This window comes from Nyctereutes procyonoides, unplaced genomic scaffold (assembly GCF_905146905.1).
Source record: "Nyctereutes procyonoides isolate TBG_1078 unplaced genomic scaffold, NYPRO_anot_genome, whole genome shotgun sequence".
Taxonomy (NCBI): Eukaryota; Metazoa; Chordata; class Mammalia; order Carnivora; family Canidae; genus Nyctereutes; species Nyctereutes procyonoides.
In genome coordinates this window covers 15880737-15901649 of record NW_026575037.1, presented here as the reverse complement: position 1 = coordinate 15901649, position 20913 = coordinate 15880737, and the positions used below count along the sequence as shown (strand labels likewise).

Below are 20913 nucleotides of genomic sequence, written 5' to 3'. Positions count from 1 at the left end.
GCTCATCACATCACAAGCTAATTGAATTTAAACTAAAAAAAAAAAAAGGTAAAATAACAAGTATTGCTGTTAAAACATTGGATTCCTTTGTGTTTATTTGATTTCTATGCTTTCTTTGAAATTGCTTTTTATGATTTTACTTTTTATAGGTTTCTCATATGTATCAGAATACAAAATCAGAATTATAGTACCTGGCCTCTTTCATGGTTGCCCAATTAATTTTCCTCAATTGCTTTACTTGGTTTTATACAGTACACGACATGTATGGTGAGGGGGAAAATGGGAAAAATGTTATTAATATATCATTTACAATGACATAATTATATACCAGATGCCATATCTCCCTTCTAATCTTGAACTGGATATTTTCTTTTCTTTTTTTTTTTTTTTGAACTGGATTTTTCAAAATGGAATAATATTGTTGATTCCCCCCCACTATAGTACATACAATTTTAAGCAGCACTTATTTATGTATTTCCACTTGACCAATGGGCCATGCTTGAAAAAAGTATTACATAGACATCCCAGAACATAATCAGATGTTTCAACATCTAAATCATATTTAAAGCAGTGTGCTAGCTGTGGGATTTCATTTTAGTATTTGTTAAACTAATTTCCAAGGGAGAAATAGGTTGTCAATTAAAAGATAATTTGTATCAGGAGATATGTTTAACACTATACTCACCAGTCTGCAATAACAAGAAAGCATTTCATTAAAATGCTTGTTTTAGAGCATACTTGATATTAATGGGTATCATTGACTTGTTTTGGGTTGATTATTAGAATACTCTTTGTTTTTCTAAGGGCTTCAATAAGTAGCCATTATTTTGGGGATCTTAAACATTTTTTTGGTTATACTTGTTCACAGGTGGCAAACTCTGGTCATATATCAGTAAGTTTCTAAACAGAAGCCCTGAAGAAAGCTTTGACATCGGGGAAGTGAAAAAATCTACACTTACTAAAGGTCACCTGCAACAGCCAACTTCTAGTCCTCAGGACAGCAGCAGCTTTGAATCCAGAGGAAGTGATGGTGGAACCATGCATAAAGTTTTGCCTTTGAAGACTAGTCTTACTCCAAGCTCTCAAGATGATAGCAACCAAGATGAAGAAGGCCAAGATAGCTCTCCAAAATGGCCAGATTCGGGCTCAAGTTCAGAAGAAGAATGTACTACTAGTTATTTGACATTATGCAATGAATATGGGCAAGAAAAGATTGAACCAGGGTCATTGAATGAAGAGTCTTTCATGAAGATTGGAGGGAATGGTGTTGATACCAAAGTTATTGAAAGCTTCCCAACACACCTTGCTGCTGACAGTGACAGCCTGAGCACCCAGCAGATGGCTCACAAGCTGAAGTTCTTTGCTGGAGATGATGCCAGAGAAGCAATTAGTTCTCCAGGAACGTCAGATTCCCTTAATAGATCTAAAAACAGTCCCATGGAATTCTTTAGGATAGATAGTAAGGATAGCACTAGTGAACTCCTAGGCCTTGATTTTGGAGAAAAATTGTATAGTCTAAAGTCAGAGCCTTTGAAACCATTTTTCACTCTTCCAGATGGAGACAGCACTTCCAGGAGTTTCACTACTAGTGAAAGCAAGATAGAGTTTATAGCTCAGGATACCATTAGCAGGGGCTCAGATGACTCTGTCCCAGTTATTTCTTTTAAAGATGCTGCTTTTGATGATGTCATTGGCACTGATGAAGGAAGGCCTGATCTTCTTGTAAATCTACCTGGTGAATTGGAGGCAACCAAAGATGGTGCAGCAGTGGGACCTACTAAGTTTACACAGACTAATGTAGGCATAATTGAAAGTAAACTATTGGAAGCCCCTGATGTTTTATGCCTCAGGCTTAGTACTGAACAATGCCAAGCAAGTGAAGAAGAAGGCACAGAGGAATTGAGTGATCCTTCTAGGCCTAAATCCCATAGTATAGCAGAGAAACACAATGCACAGGGGGATCTTGGGATGTTATTTGTAGCAGCTGTTGATCATAGTTCAGGAGACATGTCTTTGTTACAAAGCTCAGATCCTAACTTCCAAGGACTTGGAATGGTTGAGTCGGCAGTGACTGCAAACAACACTGAAGAAAGCTTATTCCGTATTTCTAACCCACTCTCAGGTGCTAATGAATATAATGTAAACACAGACACTTTAAAAACTGAAGAAGTATTGCTGTTTACAGATCAAACTGAGGATTTGGCTAAAGAGGAACTGACTTTATTTCAGAGAGACTCAGCGACTAAGGGGGAGAGTGGATTAGCACTAGAAGGAGACAAGGAAATACATCAGCTTTTTGAGGACCTTGATAAAAAATTAGCACTAAACTCCAGGTTTTACATCCCCGAGGGCTGCATTCAAAGATGGGCAGCTGAAATGGTGGTAGCCCTTGATGCTTTACATAGAGAGGGAATTGTGTGCCGCGATTTGAACCCAAACAACATCTTATTGAATGATAGAGGTCAGGAACTTTTGCAAATGCATTTCTTTTTATTCGCTGTTGCTTCCAATTAACTGAGTAGGCGTTTTATCTTGTAATTAGTATCTTCATTTCCTGTCTAGAGCTTCATTATCAGTGCGGCAAATTCACCCCCAGTAATAGCTTCTAGTACTTAATGATGCCATTATTCTTAATGATACTGTTTTTAGCTACAAAAGGAGTAATTACAGTTCACTTCTGCAGAAAATGGAAGAGAAAAATGTTTTGATTTCTCCTGTCGTTTTGTTTTTAGGACACATTCAGCTAACGTATTTTAGCAGGTGGAGTGAGGTTGAAGATTCCTGTGACAGCGATGCCATAGAGAGAATGTACTGTGCCCCAGGTTAGAGCAATCTCCTAAAATGTTTCACTTGAAAAAGTAGTTCGGCAGCTTTCCTTTCTTTATAGAAGTTGTATTTTTCACTAACAGTTCACATATGTGTTGGGTTTGAGTATCTCTTTAATCCTTCAAAAGAGAAAATTTGGGGATAAATCATTATATATTCCATAGAGGTGTGTGTGTGTGTGTGCATATTTGTTGTTGTTAAACAGGTTTGTACTTCTCTTAGAACTGACAGTGAGTTCTTAGAAATGTCTTAACTTCTTACTGTTTAGAAAGACCTTTAAATACCCCAAGCCTCTTTAAATGGATGGTTTTATTAAGATATGAGAGGTAGCTGATGAAAGAGGTAAAATCCCTAAGGATAAAAATGGGCAAAATGTGGAATTTAAAAAAAATGCAATATTGTGACTTCAGTGATGAGTCAAGCTGGCATGGTAGAGCAGATTTGAGAGTCCTTTCTGTATCTGAGACATTTTAGGAAGCATGTTCTTCTTGGTTTAAAATAGCCAGTTTAGCCAAATATTTGACACAACAGGTTTCTCTTGCTCTTACGGCATTGTCTTTATTTTTTTTAAAATTAGAGATTTCTTTCTGGGGTGTGTTAGATCCTTTGCTGATAATTACAGGTCATTTAAGCATCTGAATTGGATTTGAGTTAGTGTCTCTGTCAGTGCAGATGGGGCTATATTTGAATCCAAAGTTCGTTCACCTTTTGCCTAGCTTTCAGCCTCTTTGGATGGTCAAAGTTGCTTCACTCGTCACCCCACTGGCTTTCAAAGGAGGTTCAAGCTGATTATGTTGACATGATCTGCTTAGTTGTTGATTAATACAGTATTTAATGCTTCCTAGCTAACCAGTGTATTATTGATGCTAACATTGTTTCCCTGCATAATGGGAAATGATTATAATTAGGATTGAAAGAGCTATATTGTTTTTAGTTACAACCTTCATTGTTAAGAATTATATCTGTATTGGGGAATAGCGAAGTTTTTCAACCTGTGAAGCAAATATCCTAAAACTATTTCCTGAAACCAACGATTTGGATTTTTTCTTACTATTATACTCTTTTCTTTCTTCTTCCCTCAGATTAGGGGTATTTGATTTTATTTCTTCCTAGGGGCAATAGAGCATGCCCACATTTTTTGTTTCTCTCAAGTAGATAATATTATGTTGTTTTTTGAAGGTTTATTAGTATGATTTAGTTAATGGGATAACAAAAATAATTTCATAGTGAAATCACTTTATTATGGTTATCTGGTTGTTTTTTTTCTCACATCCTTTTCTAATTTGATAATAACATTTTAGGTACCAATGTACATAAGTACATATATTAATTGTAATGAATTTGGGAGGTTTTAGGATCAAAATTAAGTCCGGGAGTTCTTTTTTAATGAAACCTATTAAATCCAGAAGTGAAGTAAAATAGAAACCTCACATCAAAACCAAATGTTTATGAGACATTGTTAAATGTTTATAACTGACACCTTATTTACTATTTTTATTTTCGCTCTTTTATTGAAAACTATAGGGTCATCCTTTGCCATTCTAGCAAATTGTTTCTTCAACGTACAGTCACATTTAGCATTCATAGCATCTAGAGAATTTTAATATATGTGGGCCAGAGCTATATTACATTCACCAACAAATACATACTTTTAATTTTGTGTATTGAAATACTGAATTTAATCCAGATCAATTTCCAAATTTTCCTTTTTAAGCCTTTCCCCGGAAATCACAATGCTCACACCTTACCAGCAGGTGGCAGTCTACCATTAATGGATTTTTGCTGTCCTCTTCCAGGTTGCCCTTCACTAACGTTTGAAAAAAGCTGTCATCTGAAGAAGGGCTTTGTTTTAATTATTTGCATGAAAGAATTGTACTTTCAAGCTTTGTGAATTTGCAAAAGTGTCCTAGCATTATGGCATGCATTGAACAATGTGGAAAGTCTCTTCTTCTATTCTTTGGGCTCATTAATTTGTTTTATCAACGAGGGAAGAAACAAAACCAGGAATGGCCTTCACTGAAAAGTAAAGCTGGTGTTGTTATGTAGATGATCGTAAACCCAGAGAGTTACAGAACTCAGTTAAGTCCATGTTGTCCCTCCCCTTGCTTATCATGCAAGGGGAACTAGGACCAAAAAAATGGTAAATTACCATTTGTTTCAAAAGCAAATAGCCCTACTACTGATAAAAACTGTAAGTAGGCTCTCCTCTTCTATTCGAAGGGTGGGTGCAATGCTAATATGCTAATATTTCAGTGCCTAAAAGTCACAAATCCATTAACACATGGAGACAGAGGGTACTTAGTCATCTTTTGGTCTGCCCTTAGAAACACTGAAGGGTTGCAGTAATTCTCTCCCACATCCCCTCTGCCTTTCCGTTTTTCAACTCTAACCTTAGTATTATTGTCCAAGTAACTCTAAAGCATAGTAAGCAGCTGATGTTTGGTTAGAAAGTAAAGTTGTCATAAGATTGTGATGAGAACGATCCACTTCTGTTTAAACAGCATGCAACCTCTACCCCGACCCCTCCTCCCTCCTGGGAATCCTTATCACATATTTGTCCTAAAAACATGATCCACCTGCCCTGTACTTTATAGTATCAGCAGTGTATCTTTTCATCTTGTGGATGATGTGCCTTTATATTTTGAGAAAAATTTCCAGTAACAGATTCGATTTACATGGACAGAAACCTGAGCACATGCCAAACTAGCAGGGGGGCCATTATTCTGCTCTATAAATAAGTTTAAAAAAGAAACAACACACACACAGAAACCTGTGAATCAACATGTTTTGGTCTAATTGAGGGGAAAAGCAAGATAGATAAATTTTGAAATGCAAATGATCACCTTCTGTTATTTAAGTATACTTTCTGCCAACTTTGCTATCTCCGATTTTAAAAAGTCACAGTCCTTTCAACAATGTGTACTACCAAGGATATCTGATGTTCACAAGTTTCTACAACAACACGAAGAACTCTCTTAAAAAGTTGCCACTTTTTTATAGTAAAGAAAACAAGTCCAATAACAAAAAGACAAAACCCATGGAGCTTTCTCTGTCTACATCTGTGAAAAAGCCAGCAAATAAATGGCTGCAGCTGCTGGCCGATCAAGAGGGTCTTGAGAATACGAATTCACTGATCAAACCCAGCCCTGTTTTCAAAGTAGAAGCCATTCCTTTTAGCTTCACTTTGTATCCTTAGATTATATAGGATGATTCTCTAGAAAGGTTTTATTTTAAATAAACATCATTCATGGTAAATGGGTTCCTTTCATACGAGAGAAACACAGAACAGAGTTCAGGAAGGGAAAAAGCAAAGAATAGACTCCAAAGTGGGAATAGATTGTCTAGCGTGACAAAATAAACACAACACTGTCTAGTTTCCATAGTAGGAGACCGTTAGATACTTTATCAAGAGACTTTGAGACAGGTTCTCCTATTTTTCGTTGTGAGAGGTTATAGAATAAAAACTGGAGTAACTTGATTATTCTTCTCTGGAGGACTTCCTTGTAGCTACTCTGATTTTATTTCTGTATTTCTGTGCATGCACACACACACACAGGATTTTATGTGCTGTCTCATAACTATTCATTTATCATAACATAAAATAAGTTTTTGTTACAGTGTTTTAAGTATAAAGGAAGAATAAAGTGTCAAGAAAGTATTTTTTTACCAGTATTTTTTTCCTTAAGTCTTGACTCTCATCATAAAAAAGCAGCTAGAAAATAGAACCTCTAATAGTAAGCATATAAAATACAAGACTATATTTGAAAGTTTAATACGTTATCTAAGGCAAGTGAGTAAAATTGTTTATATGTTCGTTATTATGCTAATATAATCACTTAAGTTTCTCATTCTGGTCTTCACAAGTCGATATGCTATCCTATCAGTGTGTGTCCTTCACCTTTATTTTCCACTCCATTATGAGCCTTTTATAAATGCTTGAAATTTACATTGACATTTCTCGTTGAATACTTTTCAGACTTGAGAATTTATAGGTGAATATGTGTGTAAATTGAAGAAGTCCAAAATGCTTTTTACTGCAGTCCAATCTCCACGCTCCCAGATGTCAAATGACAGCTTTGCTTCCTCTCTTAGGCGATTTCACACTTGGAAACAGCTCACAGCTGACAGTGAAAAGTGAAACATAGAAAAATCATGCTGAAAACTATCTGCAAAATTCAGTTTTAGAGCATGACGTTTATTTACTACCACTCTTTGCTCTTCCAGCCTGACTTTATCAAATAGTCCATGAATATATTTTTTGAGGGTAGTCTTCTCTGTCCTTTTTCATAAACGTGTCTTACATGTTATTTGTTGCTTTTTAAGTGTGGTGCTCTATATGATAGTTATGTATTTGATACTTTAGATCTAGGACTCAGACCATGGATGGTTTAAAATATGATGCCATCATAAGTTTAAAATTTAGAATATTAAGGTGGAATTGAGAATTACCACCCTTCAGTATTTGTCCTACATCAGCCGTTAACTCATTGCATGTTATTTAAGACTTTCTAGACCTTAACTTATCACTAGTAAAATAGATTTGTTGAGTATAAAAAAGATCCAGATATCAAGTCATCTAATACACTTCTTACACAAAATGTCAGAATTCAAGTTCATTTTATTAAGGAAGAATTTTTTTTTGCCCAAGGATAAATACTGATTTCTTATCTAATATTAGTGGGGTGAAAATAATTACTTCACTTGAGGACTTTCTAAATATATATTTTTACTCATTTATAGAGTGTTTACATAATATATATGATGTAGAAATGAGGGGTTTATGGATAGTATTTTCATTTGGAGGAGAAAAGCCAAGACACCTTTTGAATAGGGTGAAATTTGATTGCCAAGATCCTCAACAAAATTGTTTAAGGAAGAAAGAGTCATTTGGATATGAGAATTTTTGGGTCCTGGGTAACTTTACCAAACATGAAGGAATGCAAAGAGAAACCAAATGAATATAGATGTGTATTTTGAAATAATAACAGTATAAGCAGGAAATATGACTATATCCCTGGTGTAGGCTTTAAACTTTTTTTTCCCCCAAAGGAGGAAGAAGAAAAAGGCAAGAGGGAACTATAGAAATAATTTTTAAAAGGGTAAAATATTTGTGGTTAATATTTAAACATTATCTTTCAAACACTAACTCTTTTGTTTAATTTATCCTAAAGCAAAACTCCACCAGTAACTCTCTTATACATGGTAGATGTTTTAATGTTTTCCATGAACGATTGATTAGCAAGTACTTTTAATCCTCTGCCTTTAGCTCTTACTGTCATAAAGACCAAATCTATATCTTCTTTGGGAGAACCAGTAACTTATTAAGTTTGCCATAGAACAGTGAAAATTTTACACTGAGGAAAATTCTCTGACGCATTTCACCTCTGTATATTGATGAAGCTTGTGTCAGGAATATAGAGTTATATGAAGATAAGCAAAAAGAACTTCAAGTCAACTCAAATATAACCGTGCCCAGGCAAGTCCCTCCTGATGGAAAGATGAAATACTTGCTTTATATTAGTTTGAAGGTCTGGGACCTTGGGATCCATCCCTAGAGAGAATGTATCTTGGATCCCTCACTAATCCCCCAGTGATGAGCCAGTCATCTTCATCTCTGCATTAAGGTCACTCCATGTTGAAATAGATCCATTCTGAAATTATGCTTCTCATTAGGACAAAATGTGGTTTGTTCCTACTGATGGGAATGAGGCAGAGTAATAGCAAAGTGTTCCATCCTTGTTATTTGCCATCTTAGTGAATAACACATTAGCTCTTTTCAGGACAAGAAATTCTTCAGCCGTTAGAACTGAGCATTTTTAAGGGCCGGTTAAAAATGTTTTCATGCAGAAGAGGTGAAATACAAGATCTCTGTATGTTTCATAATACTACCTGATATATTGGAGATATATCAAGCTTTAGATTATTAAAAGGAAGTTAGTTTTAACCTCTTCTTTACTCCAAACTTTTTTCTTTATGATCTTGGACAGATTCTTTTTTAAAAGAGGAACATGAGACTAGATAACTTAAAGTTTTAAGTAATAGCTGCATTGTAATGCTTCTAGATTTTCAGGCCTAAGTTGATTTTTGGCAACTGTTCAGTTACTTGGCCTCACTACCATATTGTTATAAAGAGGAAAACTATCTCTTACCTCTGATTTTTTTTTAAAGATTTATTTATTCATGAGAGACAGAGAGACTCAGAGACATAGGAAGAGGGAGAAGCAGGCTCCATGCAGGGAGCCTGATGTGGGACTTGATCCCAGGACCCAGGGATCATGCCCTGAGCCAAAGGCAGACACAACCACTGAGCCACCCAGGTGCTCCTACCTCTAATGTTTAACGCAGAAGGGGTAATGCTGAGTCCTAAACATTATGTTCCAGGGCTACTGGCTAGCTACTTTGACCAAATCATCAGTTTCTATACCATGTAAAAAATCTTGTCACTTTGAATCTCCATGAAGTAACCAGGGCTTTCTCCTTTCAAGCAATTATTCACAAATGCTTCCTTCAAATAAATGTTTAAAAATGCTAAGGTTTTAAAAAATTGATGACAAAGCAAATGGGACTCCTTAAGCTCCTTTAATAGTGGTGCATGAAGCTCTGCTTGCCTAACACGGCAACAGCACTGGAGAGAGAGGGGTGGGAACTGCGTCCATCATTTTCACAATTTTCAGTTAGCCTTTTTCTCATCAATCAACTTTAATGGCTTTGGTTGGGTAACACTGTGACACCCGATGGCTATTCAGAATGGAGTTGTTGTGATATGATCAATGGAAAATGGAGCATGCTGTTGGTTTTTTTTTTTTTTCTTTCCTACTAGAAATGCAGGGTGTGAGAGTAAGCAAGATTGTATAGAGCTCAGAATTATAATTATAATCAGTCAACCAGAAGTCATATGGTGGTTACCCATTTCTTATTTTATCTCACAAGAAGATGGTATAGTAATGATACCTATAAACTCCCTTGAACAGGTAATTCTTAGCTCTGGAATGCTGAATCAAGTTAAATCGAGTTTTGACACAAATTATGCAGATAGTTGCAGGAAAGCTCAGCATATGGTTGCCAGGTCACCCCCACAACAAGAAATTCAGAGCAAGATAATGGGAAAAAAGCAGAATTAGGTATTTGGTCAAGCCTAGCCTGAATTCTCTGAGTATGATGTGTCCTTACGTTGGAGTCCCCACAAGACAACTGGCCCAGAGTTTCAGGCAATTAAAATGTGAAAAACATCTGGATTAATAATGAGGTGGTGGTAGGAAGCAAGGCTAGAGCCTGGGAGGAGCCAAGAAGACAAGTGTGTCAGAGAGGTAGAGCGGCACAGTTCTCCCATCAACTCGTGGTGCTGTGAGGAGCAGAGCTCTAGCTGCTGCAGACTCTTCTCTCTGGAAAGTGCTAGCTTCTGTCACTGGCCTTCTCTGGATGATACTCCAGTGAACGAGAGGAGTGTGATACTGGCAACTTTTAAGTAGTTCATACACCTTACTCAACAAATAAGGTATTTGAATAATCAGTTGGGTACCGTGTTGGAAGACTTTATGGAATGTAGAATGGAGAAGTGGGCAGCCACCGTTTTCTAAAGTAGGATAAAATGTGGGAAAAAGGGAGCAGGGCAGCCTGGGTGGCTCAGCGGTTTAGTGCCTGCCTTTGGCCCAGGGTGTGATCCTGGAGATCCGGGATTGAGTCCCACATCGGGCTCCCTGCATGGAGCCTGCTTCTCCCTCTGCCTGTGTCTCTGCCTCTCTCACTCTGTATCTCTCATGAATAAATAAATAAAATCTTAAAAAAAAAAAGGGAGGAGGGAGCAAATTGCTCATTTGAAATAATGGCCTACAAAGTGCAAATTTCAGGCTCTGGCCAGTCTGTCCCTCTGAGGATTAAGATCTGCCTAAGAGATGTGAGACCTTAGGCAAGCTACATTTCTTCTGTCCAGATTCTTTCATTTAAAATACACTTCCTCTTGAACACTTGTGTACCTTCAGACTTTTAAACTTTAAATGCCTAAACTTTGATAATGTAGTTCATAGGTATTAGAGAAACAATTCAACCCTGGAATTAAAATGAAACTTTACTCTCCTAGTTGATAACGGCTGTAGTTTTGCATTTAGTTGCAATGTGTGTCTTGTTTGTGAAAACTTAAAAAAAATTTTGTCTCTATATCTAAAATAATACCCTTGGGAAACTAGTGTATTTGGTCCTGCAGTGTACTTAAATGAATTTGCCTCTGATGACATTTAAAGAATACTGACTGGGGGATCCCTGGGTGGCACAGCAGTTTGGCGCCTGCCTTTGGCCCAGGGCGCGATCCTGGAGACCTGGGATCGAATCCCACATCGGGCTCCCGGTGCATGGAGCCCGCTTCTCCCTCTGCCTGTGTCTCTGCCCCCCTCTCTCTCTCTCTGTGACTATCATAAAAAAAAAAAAAAAAAAAAAAAAAGAATACTGACTGGGCAGCCCGGGTGGCTCAGCAGTTTTGTGCTGCCTTCAGCCCTGGGCGTGATCCTGGAGACCCGGGATCGAGTCCCACGTTGGGCTCCCTGCATGGAGCCTGCCTTCCCTCTGCCTATGTCTCTGCCTCTCTCTCTCTCTCTCTCTGTCTCTCATGAATAAATAAATAAACTCTTAAAAAAAAAAAAAGAATACTGACTGATGCTAATGACCTCACCAGACTCACAGCGGATATGGTAGGCAGCTTACACACTTGTAGCACCTTACAGATGACCCTGTACCTGGATTCCTCACTTGAACAGGGGCACAGGCGACCTTGAGTTACCTCCCAGTCCTGTCTTCTTCCTGCTGCCAGGGCTGTTCAGCTTTTCCTCTTGCCACACACCATCCCTGTGGGAATAAACCATACTGGTCACTGTGCTCTGCAGCGGGGAGCATTGGACGGCATCCACCGTCTTTAAGCCACCAGCGTCTCTTACCTGGACCAGTGCAGTCATCAACTGACTGCCCTCTTTTCTCACCTGGCTTTAATCTGCATTTCATCCAGCACAAAATTTGGGATGTTGAGGGTACCAAATTGTTTAAAAAGCAAGTTGATTCATCTTTGTAAAGCTTTGGTAGAAAGGGTGGGCTTTGGATAATGTTAGAAACTTTCTAGCCTACCACATATAAAAGTGTGAAAGGACTTGATGTGGACCTCAATGCTCAATGGGACTTAAGGAAAATGAATGTGATGAGGCCTTTGTAGATGCTTTGAACGCCTTGAATGAACAGTGCTACAGAACACAAGATGGATGTATTTATCCAACAAATATTAAGTGCCTCCTGTGTCCCAGGCCCTGTGCCCAGGAACTAGAAATAGAAGACATAATTGGTATAGTATTGACAGTTAATTTTGAAGACTTATGTTAAAAAAGAAAAAGAGAGACTACCCAAACAGAAGACGTATATACAATTGGTTTACCTAGAATGTTAATAGACATTTATAGGTGAATAGTTGTATTATTAGAATTGTAATTTACCACACTAACAAAAGATGTGCTTAGCTGTTTCTTTTCTCATCATTTAGTTCTATATATTTTTGGATTTAAAAAAAAAAGCTTTCTTCTGTGTTTCTTTCTCTTTGTTCTTCAGTCATCAGCTGTAGTGGAAGACTAATGCTCAGCCCCTGCATAGAAAATCTTTATACACAGCAAGAGCTGGTGAGAGAAATTGACTAGAATTTTGTAATTCTAGTCCCTTTCAATTAGCAACAGATGCTGCAGGGAAAGATTGTCTGTGTAGGAACATGGTACTAATGTTTCCATGCTCTAGCTGACATGGAATGCTCATTGCAGAAGAAAGATGTTCTTTTCCTTGGTCCAAGTATGTTGCTAATGATAGATCAGATTTTCTTTTTCTTTTTTGCTTTTTTCTCTTCCTATCGAAGGCCATTGTGGCTTAATTTTTATATTGTTTTATTCACCAAAGATCTTATTCTAAAAGCTAATATATTTGTTACTTGTCTTTCTTTTCCAAAAATGAGAATTGCAATACTTAAAGTCAGATATTTAGAATTGTTTTTTTTTTTAACAAAGATTTTGTCAGAGAGAGGGAGTGATAGAGAGTGTGAGTGGCAGGCAGAAGGAGAAGCAGGCTCCCCGCTGGGCAAGGAGCCCAGTGCAGGACTCAGGATCCTGGAATCATGACCTGAGCCAAAGGCGGATGCTTAGCTGACTGAGCCACCCGGGCATTCCCTAAAATCATTTTTTAAAAAACTCCATGGCATTAGAAAACTATATCTCCCCTTAACCCCCAAAGTATACTTACTACAGATTATCATTTTAATTTATTGCATAGACCTGTGCCTTTAAAATTGTTCCATCATTCAGATATTTGGATAAAGTGCTATATCATTTATGGGACAAATTCTTCTACCATCTAAATATTGGTTTAATTTGACTGTTCTATAAATACTTTATTTGCAACATTTGTTGTTTTCATTGAGTTTTATATGATCTCTTAATTGTTTCACAGTTGCTAAAACTTTGAGTGAAAAGAAGTGAAGCTTCTAAGATTCTATTTACTTAAAAAGTGTAGGTAGAAAACAGTTTGGGAGAAATATTTAAAAACTTCTCCTAAGTGAAAATAGAATTTTTCTATATGTGAAATTCTCTTCTAAGAAAATTCTGAACTTACTATATTTCCTACTATATCCTATAAGGAAGATAGCAATAACAGAACATACTGCCAGAGGGAGGTTATGGAGTTGTCTGGAGATTTTTGCAATGGGTCTAGGCAACTGTTCTTTTAGTGTTCTTTTAGGTAAAGTGGGAGGATGAGATGACCCGTGTGGGCCTCCCTTGGTGAAAAACCAAGGAATAGAAGCAAGTGGTGTCATCAGTCTGAAAGTATGCTTTATCAAATCCATCAAAGAACTAAATGTTGAATAGCAGATTCCCTTATTTATCAAGCAGTATAATAATAACAAACCCTTAAAGAAAAGTAAATTCTGAATTTGGGATGTTGAGGGTACCAAATTGTTTAAAAAGCAAGTTGATTCATCTTTGTAAAGCTTTGGTAGAAAGGTTGGTCTTTAAAGTATGAGTTTGACACACATTTTCTAGCTTTTTAAAATTTCTGTACAATTTCCAACATAGTTTTATCATTATCTTTGGTTATTTTTGAGTCATGTCTTTGGCAAATCCATGTGGTTTAAACTATGTAGTTAGTCCTAAGAGGCAGGGCCTGTGCGTGTGCTTAAGTATATGTCATGATTTCAGTAATACTGTCTGAAAGGAGAAGTGTATACTTCTTTTCCTTCACTTCTCATGCAGGTATAGACATTTTATGATTTCTTAAGCCCGAGCTTTTCAGCTTTTTTTGCTCCTGTATTTTTGAGGAGTAAGGATTGTTATAGCTACAGTTTTGGGGCCAGGTTAACATTATCATTTTTGGCTATAAGAGGGAGACTTAGCAAATTGATTATCATAAGGACTGTAAAACTCTCTTACTCTATGTTTTAGTCAGCCCTTTGACAATATGGGTTACCAAGGCAGCATTATTTTTCTGAAAAATATCTTGGCTTGTTGAGATGTGTTCTATGAGGTGTTAAACATGAGTAAAACAAAGATAGGCAAAGCACATTTTATGTTGTGATATCTTTATTGTTTTATTTAAACGTGTTTATTCACTTGTGAAATATGATGATTTGATTCATTAGTATGAATTGGTAAGATCCTATATTATGTTAGAATGTGAGACTTGATAGTGCTAAAATGAGAATACTAGAATTTTACTAAACCCTTCTCACCTATTTGATGTCCTTAAAAAGTTTTAGATGGTTTAAAGTCTAATCTGGGGCCAATTCTGTGTCTCTATTACATTAAAAGATGATAATGATTAGATTGAGTGACACTGATTCATTTCGTTTGCTGCCAGGTCTCTTAGGGAAAGGGACTAGTGGCTGTGGATAGAAAGGAGAAGAAGGAAGTTTGAGGAATGCTAGTCATTTTAGCATAATCCCACTCTTTGGGCATTTTAGGTTAATGGAGGGAGAAGAAATTTTGAGAAAGGCTCTCTGTGTGCTTTTGAAGACACTTTCAGGGTCATAAAACAACAGGTAGAAAGAATGTTAGAGGTCTGGCTCTCCTCATTTTCAGAATAAGCTTAGTGTGACATACTCAGCCAGAATCCAACAGTAGCACGACTTGAGCCCCATCAATACATTTCTTTGATTCAAACACAAAAATCTAGGATGGTTTGATAACACCATCTCTTTTTGACTTTTTGTGTGAATTATCTGAGAATTTGTTCTTCTAGAGAATAGTTTATTTTTCTCCCCCATCACTTAAATGCCTATGCTATAGTAAGTATTGCTGCATTTGTGGAGAATAAAGATACTATTTTACCACCCTGGAAATTGCAAATATAGAATGTAGTAGCAGGGGAAGAGCATGTGTGGAAGCTTTTGCATGTTGGTTTTTATAGGAAAAATATTTTGAAAATGGACAGAACAGTGATCAATTTAACCTTTAAAATATTTTTTTGCTTTTTTTTTTCCCCTAGAGATTTAACAAAATTCAAGGTAGGAGTTTAAAGGGATTTCTCAATTTCCCTGTGTTATACTTTTAAAACAGTCTCACAGACTTATTTGGTATTTCTTTATGTTCTCTGCTTTTGACATTAGATACATATACATGACTATTCACCTAGTATTTGGGGCAATCCTCATGTAGCTTTGTATGTAAATTAGTTCTCTTGGTTTATGCTTTAAGTTTTGTATAGATTTTGTAAGTAAAGCAGTTGTAGAGCAGTGGTTTTGACAGCCACGCAGTCTTAGGCTTCTTTTTGGCAATGTAATTTCAGAGTATATCTTTTTTTTTTTTTTTTTTAAGTAGGCTCCAAGACCAGTGTGGAGCCCAATGTGGGGCTTGATCATAGCCCTGAGATCAAGACCTGAGCTGAGATCAAGAGTCAGATGCTTAATTGACTCAGCCACCCATTCGCTAGCCCCGTATCAGTACTTTTTTTTTTCATTACTTTTTAATATAAGAATGATTGGTCCTTAATGTTAAAAAGAAAACCAAAATCCTTCATTCTGATTATTTTTTTTTAAGATTTTATTTATTTATTCGAGAGAGAGAGAGATACACACACACAGGCAGAGGGAGAAGCGGGATCCATACAGAGAGGCTGATGTGGGACTCGATCCCGGGTCTCCAGGATCATGCCCTGGGCTGAAGGTGGCGCTAAACTGCTGAGCCACCCGGGGTTCCCTTTCATTCTGATTATTAAAAGAAAAAGAAAATTCTGTTTGAAAATCCTAAAGAAATTCCACAAGTACTTACTCCAGTTGTAATATTTAAATTTCCTAGTCGTTAAGAAGTTTTTCTGTGTGTCTTACCTAAATACAGAACTCTTTGTTGTATTTTTGAGTCATCTGTGAAAATCAAGGTCAATGGGTTATGATGTCAGTTTCACATTAATTAATGAATCCCTGCTTAATATAAAGTCATCTTGAAAAGCTTCAAACTACATTCTAAGAGGATGGACCTGAAACTTTAGTCTTTTTTCCAGATTTCCATGAACAAAAATTACCTTTTCAAAGTTGTCATCCTTCTTTACTGGCCCAGTCAGAATATAGATGGCATTCAGCCTAGGCGCCTTCATACTTTTTCTTAGATTACACAGCACTTTTTCTTAGATTAGGATCAGCAGTCTCCTTGGGCCTGAGTACCGTCAGAAAGCGTAGCCAATTGACATCCAAGAGGAGGGAAGAGGAAGTAAGGGGAGAGGAAAAGAAGATGGTTATCACTGGAGGAAAGAAGAGGGGAAGATCAAGGAAAGATGGAAAAAGAAATGGGGAGCACAAAAAGTAGACTAATGTCAACAGTACTAGAGGAAAATTAGCAGTGATGTCAGATGCCAGTTGGTGCCTCCTAGACTAGAGAGCAAGCCAAGGGAGGAGTGGGAAGTAATTGGCTCTAGGGCCTACTTGGTTCTCTTGTTATTGCCTATGTTGCCTCACTCAAAATAAGGCCCATCAGACACTGGCAATCCACATTTGAAGCAGTATGATGGTCATTATCTACCTGTTAAAGGACGCTGGCAGAAAATTGTGAGGACTTTCAAAGCAGCAGAAAACCAATGAACCTAGAACCTAGTTCTTAGCCTCTGTAGTTGAGCAAGTTCACAGAAACCAGTAAAGAAATACATCCTGTCTGTCTCGTGAAGTGCCTCTCAAACTTTCTCCCCAAGTACTTTTGACTATAGGGGTGATATGAAATGGGTACCCTAGGGGACAAGTAAAATGTGATCCTGAAGCTTCTCTGAAGTCGTTTTTTTTTTTTTTTAAGATTATTTACTTATTTATTCATGAGAGACACAGAGAGAGAGGCAGAGACATAGGCAGAGGGAGAAGCAGGCTGCACGCAGGGAGCCCAATGTGGGACTTAATCCCAGGACCCCACGATCATGCCCTGGGCCGAAGGCAGGCGCTCAACCGCTAAGTCACCCAGGTGTCCCTGAAGTCTTTTTTTTATCTCATAAATCTATGCAAATTTCACATCCTGGTCCATAATAGAATTGTGTTTCCTTTAATAGTATAACAGTATCCCACTTCCCTCCCACATATATGAAAATCTTTGATGCTCAGGAAGATGTACTATGTTTATCTGGTAGTTTCAAGGACCACCCAACCCTCCCTTTATCCCCAACAGTGAACATTTCACCCAGTGCACATTCTCAGCAGTGATTCAGAAGAATAGGCATAACATGTAGCTTGTAATGGGCTAGGCTACACTGGCGATGGCACCTTGGGTCTTTCACTGAATAAAATGTGCCTTTATAGGTTATGTCAGGCATTGATTATATTACATAGACTTATCTCAGCAGCCCTTTGCTCAATTCTAATAGGAAACCTGTATGAGCAGAGCCTTGGGGTGTGGCTCTAGTCTAGAGCTCCTCAGGGCATGTTGTTAGACCCTATAAAACCATCTCATTAATTTTAACAATTTTTCTCTGAGCTGACTGGGTCCGATGTTCCTCTTTCTTGGGCGCACAAATGCAATATTCTTTCTCCTCTAAAGTCCTCCTACCTGAGTTCTCCATAAGTTGCTTGGAAATTTTAAATAATTCATGTAAAATGATAAATAGTTCCTTACAGACAGTGAGGTGTCAATAAATGTTAGCTGCTGGCTTATTGTTGCAACTCTCGTTATTGTGATACATGCCTACTGTGAGCAAAGCAGCATTCCATACATGGAGAGTGAGACTTTGTGGCTGGTCAGGCTATTTGGGTCTTGAGCTGTGAACTGATACTGCCTTCCTAAAACTTTAAGAAATATACCCTTCTTACTATATGATTAAAGGAAATAGAATAATAAATTCTTGAGCAAAAAGATATTTAAAAAATAAATCCATTCACTATGCCAGGGGAGAAACTTGATCTTAATTTCACATTATTTAGTGATGTGGCCAGGTAATGGAGTTCTGTGGAGGAACAGGACCTAGCATGGTGCCTAGTTTGTGCTGCTTATGTTGGTTGAATGGATATGGTAGGTTGAGACCTAAATATACACATGCCTGAATAAACAAGACATTTGAATGTTATTTAATGGTCAGAAGTCATTACAGAGTTTGTTTGTTTGTTTTTTAAAGGTTTTATTTATTTATAAGTGACAGAGCGAGGCAGAGACATAGGCAGAGGGAGAAGCAGGCTCCCTGCAGGGAGCCTGACTCGGGACTTGATCCCAGGACCCCAGAATCACAACCTGAGCCAAAGTCAGATGCTAAACCACTGAGCTACCCAGGCACCCAACATTTCAGAATTTTGAACAGGAAAGTGATGTAATACATTGCTTGCTTTAGGCTGGAAGGAAGTGTGCAAGAAGTTATTTGATGACTGGACTATGGTCAATATTTTTACTTTTCTCGAGTTTCTAAGAACTTGTACCCTTCCTAAAGTTTCAAAGCACACTTCCAAAGGAGACAGTGCCTCTCAATGGAGAGGTTGGGGAAGGTGATTGGTGGCAGGGAATTTGAATCTGGGAAGGGTAACATGAGTACTTTGAGTGAAAGTTGCCAATGAGTTGTCCTTCAAGAGAATCACTACATTCAGAGATCTTTGAGTATCAAAATCATAGAAGTTAGAGCTAAATTTAACCAAGAGGCACTCAGATGTAACCCTCTAACAACCCTCTGTTACAGATGAGGTCAGCTGGTTTCCTCAGGGCTCTTTACCCAGGCCTCCTGATTTCCAGTCCCCAATGCTCTCTCTCATATGTAACACATTTACCTTGTGGGGAAAGGATGGCGGCAGATGCTTGGGGAAGATTGGCCAGTGTAGCCTCATCTTCCTGCTCCAGCACACCCAAATGTTTCATATCTTCTTACTCTCTGTTTAAAATTCCCCACTTAGGGATCCCTGGGTGGCGCAGCGGTTTGGTGCCTGCCTTTGGCCCAGGGCGGGATCCTGGAGACCCGGGATCGAATCCCACGTCGGGCTCCCGGTGCATGGAGCCTGCTTCTCCCTCTGCTTGTGTCTCTGCCTCTCTCTCTCTCTGTGACTATCATAAATAAATAAAAATTTAAGGGATATAAATTTAAAAAAAAAATAAAAAAAAATAAAATTCCCCACTTAGCTATTCATGTAGGTTCATAAGTCTAAGGGATGAAAATAAACATCTCATCCCTTCAGAGGCAAATCACTAAAATATTTTGTCATTTTTCTCACCAGTCTTTTTTTAAATACTTACTTCTAAAATTGGAATTTTATTGTTTTATAGCTTTTTAAAAAATTTTAATATACCCATTTACTTCTATACTTAAACTTTATATAAATACATCGTTTAAAATGCTTATGTAGGGACACCTCGGTGGCTCAGTGGTTGAGCGTCTGCCTTTGGCTCAGGGTGTGATCCCAGGGTCCTGGGATCGAGTCCTAAATGAGGCTCCCCACAGGGAGTCTGCTTTTCTCCCTCTGCCTATGTCTCTGCCTCTCTCTCTCTCTCTGTGTCTCTTATGAATAAGTAAATAAAATCTTTAATTAAAGTGCTTAGGTAGTAATATTCCATCATATTGATACGTGGATATGTGTGTGTGTGTGTATATCTTATATCTATATACGTACACACACTGGTACATATAAATATACACACACAAATATATGCACAATGTATATATAATTAAATCTCTTGTCAGGTAGTTCTGTTTTTCAGACAATCTGCTACTTTATAAATGTATATGACTTCAGCAGGATTAGGAGACTTTTGGTCACTCAACACAATATTTCAGTGAGTAAAAATCTACGTTATCTTTTTACTACCTGGCTGAGAGCAGCTAGTTAGAGAATGGAGATTCCAAAGTGGCCTAGAGCACATCACAGGAGGAAAGACTGGACAGGGGCTAGTGTGGAGGGAGATAATTCAAGGCCACTTGAATTCCAAAAGAAGAGGGTAGGTGCCAGGATATGGAAGATGATATCGAATAGGAGGAGTTTCAGTATTTTCATAGGAATAGGTTTGTTTTCTTTCTCTGGTCCACTTGACCTTTCCTCCAAGACTTAAAGCTCAAGCTGTTTTCTTAGTTTTGTAGTTCCCTTGTGATGTAGATTTACAAAGTATTGGTTAAAAGGCTGGTCATGTGAGCATCACTTCAGTTATTTCCGATTTACAACCTAACTACTTAAAAACTTTTGAACATTATTTTTATGATTTGTGGGTTACCCTGCACATAAATACTAAGTGTGTTATGTCAGCCAAATGGACCTGAAAGGATAGACATTGACAGGCTTAAGTGATTAATTGAATATCATTAGGAAAGGACAAGAAGGCATCAAACAGACATAAGGGCTAAAAGAACTGGTAAAATGCGTGTTGCTGATTTGTGGAGAAACCTGGAAGATGACACCTGAAAACTCATATTGCATTTGGAGAACTGTGCTGGTGAAAGATAGGGCTAACACAGATAAGACTGTAATTTGTAGATATCCTAAACACCCTTATCTTAGCCAGTAGTTTCAGTTAGGGCTTAAAACAACATATCTATCTGTACTTCTAAATATCAAAATGGGTAAATTTGCATTTCACACGCTCCTCCTTTAGTTGAAAGCAATTGATTGTATAGGAGAGAGATGGTACTATAAATCAGGTTTTAGTTCTG

At 37.7% G+C, this 20913-nt stretch overlaps 1 protein-coding gene across 7 annotated transcripts in view; it reads left to right on the top strand.

Annotated features, from left to right (window-relative positions):
- RPS6KC1 (ribosomal protein S6 kinase C1) overlaps nt 1-20913 on the top strand; it is a 178674-nt gene that overhangs the window by 144563 nt on the left and 13198 nt on the right. For 6 of the 7 annotated variants that reach the window (XM_055319061.1, XM_055319065.1, XM_055319062.1 and 3 more), the window contains 2 exons: nt 869-2461; nt 2733-2822. In XM_055319061.1, the coding sequence (XP_055175036.1) occupies nt 869-2461; nt 2733-2822 (1683 nt within the window). The remainder of the gene's footprint in view (nt 1-868; nt 2462-2732; nt 2823-20913) is intronic. The other variant, XM_055319064.1, reaches the window with a different exon arrangement.